This window comes from Anarrhichthys ocellatus, unplaced genomic scaffold (assembly GCF_004355925.1).
Source record: "Anarrhichthys ocellatus isolate YVR2014 unplaced genomic scaffold, GSC_Weel_1.0 scaffold40, whole genome shotgun sequence".
Taxonomy (NCBI): domain Eukaryota; kingdom Metazoa; phylum Chordata; class Actinopteri; order Perciformes; family Anarhichadidae; genus Anarrhichthys; species Anarrhichthys ocellatus.
The window spans coordinates 4407545-4414360 of NW_022280070.1; the positions used below are offsets into that span (position 1 = coordinate 4407545).

The 6816-nt window shown below is 41.6% G+C and overlaps 1 protein-coding gene across 9 annotated transcripts in view; it reads left to right on the forward strand.

Annotated features, from left to right (window-relative positions):
• bahcc1a (BAH domain and coiled-coil containing 1a) overlaps positions 1 to 4347 on the forward strand; it is a 59438-nt gene extending 55091 nt beyond the window's left edge. For all 9 annotated transcript variants that reach the window (XM_031867615.1, XM_031867620.1, XM_031867619.1 and 6 more), the window contains 6 exons: positions 409 to 517; positions 656 to 772; positions 876 to 1037; positions 1666 to 2906; positions 3061 to 3297; positions 3436 to 4347. In XM_031867615.1, coding sequence (XP_031723475.1) covers positions 409 to 517; positions 656 to 772; positions 876 to 1037; positions 1666 to 2906; positions 3061 to 3297; positions 3436 to 3645 — 2076 coding nt within the window. In that variant the 3' untranslated portion in view covers positions 3646 to 4347. The remainder of the gene's footprint in view (positions 1 to 408; positions 518 to 655; positions 773 to 875; positions 1038 to 1665; positions 2907 to 3060; positions 3298 to 3435) is intronic.
• The last annotated feature ends 2469 nt before the right edge of the window (positions 4348 to 6816 follow it).

A 6816-nucleotide genomic window follows, 5' to 3' on the forward strand; every position in this document is an offset into this window, starting at 1 on the left:
CCCCCCCCCCCCCCCCCCCCCATGCACACATCCACACCTCATCAGTCAAAGGGTCCCTCGCCATGGCAACAGTAAATGAAAGCAACCTGAAAGAGCCCCCAGTGAGTGGCGGATGCTGGGGCTGCCTGCATTGTTGGAGGGAGGATCTGGCAACCTGCAATCACAAGCCCTCTATTCAGGCCCTCTTTAGTATTACTCAGCAAGTCAGGATTTACTGCATCATGGCTTCCGTTCTTTTCAGCCCTGACTGGCACATTGGCATGAGATAAGTGCCGCTTGGAAATGTGGCACAGTGACTGCCCATGCACAATGCTCTATGGCTATCACACTGTTTTTATGTATGTGTGTGTGTGTGTGTGTGTGCGCAGTCTGTAATGAATCTTAATTATGTTTTGGTCTGGCCTTCAGGTCCTGGACGTACGGCCAGAGTCGGAGACTATGCTCAGTGAAGGAACCAGGGTGTGTGCTTACTGGAGCGAACGCTCGCGCTGCTTATACCCAGGCTACGTTCGCAAAGGTGAGACAGCAGCTTTTTCCTGTTTTACCCTCTCTATGTTAATCTAGATATTTAGTCATATCTAAGTACTATTTTTTTTTTTTTTGCATTTGCTAATATTCCTGCTCACCTAAGGAATTGCATTTTTGTCTCTTGGAGGTGGTTCATCTGATGAAGGGAAGCAAGGAGGAGTGATGATAGAGTTTGATGATGGAGACAGGGGGAAGATTTCTCTCCCAAACATCCGCCTGCTGCCTCCAGGATACCAGATTCACTGTGGGTGTCTCCTCTCTTTGTAACTGGGAATTTTCCCTTTCATGTTGCACAGTTTTGTCTACCTGTAAGTTAATGCTAATAATCATCTGCCCCTTGTCCTTAGGTGTGGAGTCATCTCCTGCCCTGCTGATGCCCAGCGAGGCCAAGGTTAAGAGAAGTTATAGTCTGGAGCAGGCCCCTCTCAGTGACCGGCCTTATGACAGATACAACATTATCAATACTTTAACTCACAGCCAAACTCCACCTGTTCACAAAAGAAGACCAGGTAACAATTAACCTCTGAAACCTAATTTCACCTCTGAATTACCTAGAGGCTGTAAAGTTTAGATTTGTTTCAAGTGTAACAGTATCACACACAACAAACCCCTAAAACTACCGCTTACCTTGAGCAAAGTATTGAAATAAAAATGTTTTTATTGCTGCATCACTACATCAAATGGAAATATTCCAAATGTCTCGTGTCATTTTATAAAAAATACACACTGCTCAGTTGTGCAAACCAGTACAATAGCCTTGCATATATTATTATATTATGTTAAGTTTATAATGTTCAATTTTTGTTCAAACTCAAAGAGATGTTTATTTCAAATGTGGTGATTTCTGTGACTATGTTTAGTTATTGATGGTGTTGTTTTGGACATATGTATGATATTGAGACATTTCTAATATTGCGTCTACACCGTCCATATAAATGGGGGGTTGGCGGACAAAAAAAATCACCACACAGTTGAATCAACACATCTTTGACACAATGTCAACATTAACTTTTACGACAACAGGACTTGAAGGTGTATCGAATAAACTGGTCAGTGCACAGTATGTGCAAATGAGACATGCTTCATAATTTACATTGTATTGCTAAAATAGCATGACATATATTTTGTTCATTCTAGGGAGACCAAAGGGCTCTGGGAAAAAACAAAAGCAGCAGCAACAGCAGGCTGAGAATGCCAATAAAAATCCTTCACCTTTTCTGGGTTGGCCTTCGTTGGGTAACACCAGGAAGAGGTCGTCCGACAACTTGTTTGAGCTCAATGGGGCACCCAGGAAAGCCTTAAGAGGGACGGAAGATGACCTTTTCCCCTTGGCTAGGACCCAGCCACTGGCCTCCACCCCTGCCAAAGGCCTTTTCAGCAGCAGCTCCTTTGAGGTGGACTCCTTCAGCAGCATTGCAAATGGCTACTCCTCCTTCTGTACTCAGTCCAAAGGGCCAAATCAAGGTTTATCTCTGGTCCCCAGAAGTGGGCCATATGGCCAGAGGCGCAGACAAGATGAGCTTGTTGTGCCAAGAAGCAGGAAGTCTGGACAAGAGTTTTTAGTCAAGTTAGATCATGAAGGAGTGACCTCCCCTAAGACAAAGAACGGCAAGGCTCTGCTGTTGCGAGGTGGCTCTTCCAGTGTGAGTGGCATGCCCAGGACAGAGACTTACTCTCACCCAGTCTTGCTGGTTAAAGACAACAAAAATGGCGGTGCCTCAAGGGTAGAACTTCTCCGGAAAGGAACCACACCCCAAAGAAAGCCCTCCTATTCTCTGCGTCTGGATGAATATGGCGACTTGGGCTTCAGCGCCCACAGAGAGTGTCACAGCTCCTACTCTGATCTGGATGATGACGAGGAAGAGAGGAGGACGGCTGCACTGGCTGCAGGCTCAGGAGGACTAGGGACGGCTGGCCGATTCCTGTCTCGTCTCTCGGTCTCATCATCGTCTTCTGGTTCTTCAAGCTCCTCCTCTTCAGGGTCTATCTCCAGTTCCAGCTTGTGCTCCTCGGATAATGATTCCTCTTACAGCTCAGAGGACGAGGACAGTTCTACATTGATGCTTCAAAGTTGTATGTCTTCCCACCGGGGCCTCCTGCAACCTTCTGAACCTTCCACGTCTTCAAGGCCACACCAGCACTCCTTTGTGGCCAAAGCTCTGGCTGTTTCCAATGCCAAAGGAGACTCCCCTGACCAGATCTCCAACAGCAAGTCCCTGAAGAGGAAAGAATGCACCAGCTCCCCCTCTAAATCATCGAAGGATTTTGTGAAGAAACCTAGGATGCTTCCAGATGACACCTCATTTATTCCAAGGCCTAAGATGTCTGCATTCATGGCAGGACGACAAATGTGGAGGTGGTCAGGAAACCCCACACAGGTGAGAATAAACTAGTTTCTACTGCATCAATGTAGCAAAGATGTCATTTTCTTTCATAATATCAGTGCTTAGAATACTAAGCTGGAGGTCAAGAGAGGTAATAATAATCATAATTTTTCAAACAAGATTGATAAAAGTGTTTGGTTTTCCACAGCGGCGAGGTCTGAAAGGCAAGGCCAGGAAGCTTTTTTATAAGGCCATCGTGCGAGGCAGAGACACAGTGAAAGTGGGAGATTGTGCTGTGTTCCTTTCAGCTGGACGTCCTAACCTCCCATACGTAGGTCAAATTGAGAACCTCTGGGAATCCTGGACCTCCAGTATGGTGGTCAAAGTCAAGTGGTTCTACCACCCTGAAGAGACCAAGCTTGGCAAGAGGCATCGAGATGGGAAGGTGAGCAGTGATGGAGGTTCCGATTTTATGGGGACTGTTAGTCATTTGTAGCATAATGGCAGTTTTAAATGACAATATTCTTTCTTTCTTGGTTTTTAAATATAATGATGCAACTTACCCTGTATTTTCCCTATCCAGCATGCCCTTTACCAGTCGTGTCATGAGGATGAGAATGACGTCCAGACAATCTCTCATAAGTGCCAGGTGGTGAGCAGGGAGGAGTATGAGTGTCTGACTCGCAATCAGAAGCCGAACAGTACCTCCCCAAACCTCTACTACCTGGCTGGGACGTATGACCCCACCGCTGGTCAATTGGTCACAACGGAAGGGGTTTCCATCTTGTGCTGAACCTCCATGAGGACACTACTGAAGGACTCCTTTGGAGGAAGGATAAAAGTCCATGACTTTACCTACAAGACCCTCCAGCCTGGGAAGATACAAAGTGCACCTTGGGTATGCCTCAAGGACCCATGGACTAAACGTCAGCACCGAAGCAGGGCTGTCTGAGGTTACACACTGGAGTCTATTGGCATCTAACCTTTGTGGAAGTGAAGGGGATGTCCATAACTGGTTGATCCTTTCAAGAGGAATAGAAGAAAGTCTGGGTCTTCACAAAGTTCAATAGTTCAACTAATCTCTTTTTAATGGATCCATGTGACAGACAGCTTCATAAATGGTTTTAGGACTCATGCCTCCTGCTCCGATCACATGTCACCAAAGGAGAGCTGAGAGTGCATTTGACTGCAAAATATTATGAGGCTGAATAGGTTCTGCGGACCAATTCTTCAAAGGTAGCCTTACCTAAGGGAATGGAAATGAAAGTGAGGCGTGGGGCTCTCCAGAGACCTCTTCATTCCAGGGAAGTTGAAAACATGTAAAGGATGTAAAGTTGATGTCTGTAAATATTTTTGAATTTTTCCCAATCAAGCCATACACTTCAGTACCTCTCGCCTGTCTTAACTGTTCAGGTGTACATTGTACAGCTCAATTATTGTATTGTTGTCTGTTGTCTATATGTACATAAAAGCTATTTTATATAGGAGTTTATTGTATATATGAGATGTATCTTTCCATGTTTGCGATTGATTTATTTTTATATGGGTGTAGAATACATTACGTCATTTTTCCTTTGCTTTGGGAAGTCAAGATTGGAGATGTTAGTGTTGCACTGCATATGCCCTGCTGAGACAGACGGAGACCGACAGACAGAGCACAAAGAAAGAAGGATTTAGTCTATAAGTCTATAATAGAAGACTCGCTTTCTGAGAGAGAGGAGTCATCCTGTTTAAAAAATAGGTCATGTGGCTTTTTGTAAAAGTGTTCTGTTACTTTGCATTGTTGTTATCCTATTTTAAAAACACCTTTTTATTTATGTACCTCTCAGTTGGTCATCATCACAAGGCAGATCCCACTGGACTGCAATCACGGGTCAAAAATGATTTAAGATCAATTATATGAGTATAACCTTTTGACACAATATTTGTGTGTGATGAGTGTCCTGGCATCACTATAATCATGTCCAAACAAATCAATTTAGAACAAGAGTGGATCTGGAAATGTGTTAAATGAATGCATAGTTCAACACTATGATCCACAAAATACCAAAGTGTCTTTTATTCTCTTCATTTCCTTCATTTAAATTTAACACATGCCAAGCACCTGTACTGAACTCAAATCAGACATCACTGGTAACTTATTGAATACTTGTCCTCCACTATGTGCATACATATTGGCTTAGCATTGTGACAATGGTTTCTTGCACATGTACCTGCAGTTTTGTTTCATGCAAACATATGCAGCAAAGGTTCACCCGGGACTGTGACTATGAAGGTCAAGGTACTGACAAAGTAAGATATTGAGTTCTGGCAATTTGTTGGAATTAGTCTATTTTAGTTTCATCAGCCATCTGTGTCTATATTTTGTACAGTACATGCACATACTCAACGCTAACTGTGAAGGACAATCAGATTCACAAAGCAATGGACATAGAGTAGGTTCACTCAATCTGAAAATTACTTAAATTTATTTAATTTGTGCCAAGTACATTTTGTCTATTTTTTGTCTTGTTTTATATGCAATCCTGAGTATTTTTTTGTTCACAAAGTTTTATTTTGTTCGCCAACATTTTATTTATTGTCAATGTTGCTGTTTGTTCATGCCAAGAGCGCTTTATGAGAATGTGACATTGTTTTTCTTGGTGTGATGTCGCATTTGCATTTCTTAAAAAAAAAAAAAAAAACTGGTCTTGTAGAGGCCATCTAGTGAAAAGAAATAAAGCAACACTGGATTCTTCTCATCCGCAAACCTCTGTGAATTAATTCTACTTTGCTGGCTGTGTCCTCTTCATCTCACCGCATCTGCCATTTTTGCATTGACTCATTTATGTTAAACTGTTTTGTAATGACTAAGATATTGTCTTTGAAAGACGGAATACATTTAATTTTCTCATCCAAATGGGACAGAGACACAATTATACCAAAGAGACAATGTTTTAAGAACAGACTAACCTAGTGCCAGTGCATTGGTACATTTTCCATAATTGTCGTAGGTCTAAGTTGGTGTTTAAAAAAAAGAAAAGATTAAAAAGTGACTTTATAAGTTTATCCAACACAAATCGAGTAACTAGTTAAGACAGGCAAATAAAGTTGATTAGTGTCATTTGACTTTAAAAATCACCAGGAAGATGAGTCAACAAGGAGTCTGTACGACAAACGCTGCTACTTGTTATGTTTATTCTTACCTCCAACCTTGACCTATTCTAGTTTCTTATGACTAGATGTGGTGATGGCAGCTCTTCCCTTGTTCTGCGTTATGTACATCACATATATCATAAATATGCATGTGCTGGGCTCTGTTCTTTTATATTTAAGGGAGTATTAATGTGCTTCCCATAGAATTGTTGAGGCTACTTTGAGCACCCCAAGCACAAGGCCCTTTTTCTGCCAAAATCTTTTATTTGTTGCGATAAATCCTTTGATGTAAGTGTCTCTGGCTAAACTAAGTTTATGTGAGCTTTGAGTTGCTTAGTAAATAGAGACAAATCTGTCACAGCATCAAATAAAGCCTACTGGGTTTAGCTGCCAAGCTCTGTAAATATGATGTTGACTGATCAGAGATAGATGTGGGTTTTCGTGATTCAAGATAAAGTAAATTTGCCTATTTTCTTTTGAAATGAATTGGTTCTCTCTCGGTGTATCTGTGGGGTGGTAGAAAACTTCTAGATAGGCACCCAAAAGCTAACGAAAACTACAATTTTGTCCCGAGCCCTTGAACGAATCTGTCTGCATTGAGTGTGTTAACGTCCTCAAGATTTGTAAATGTGTAATTTCTGTATTTGTGCTGCATTTTCTACAAAACAATTTGTGGTATAGGATCAAGAATTTTTATAGATGATATATAAAGAAAATACCATAACAAAGAATGTAAGATTTTATTCAAAATAAATGTTTGTATCTGATCAAAATAAAGGGGGATATATATATATATATATATATATATATATATATATATATATATATA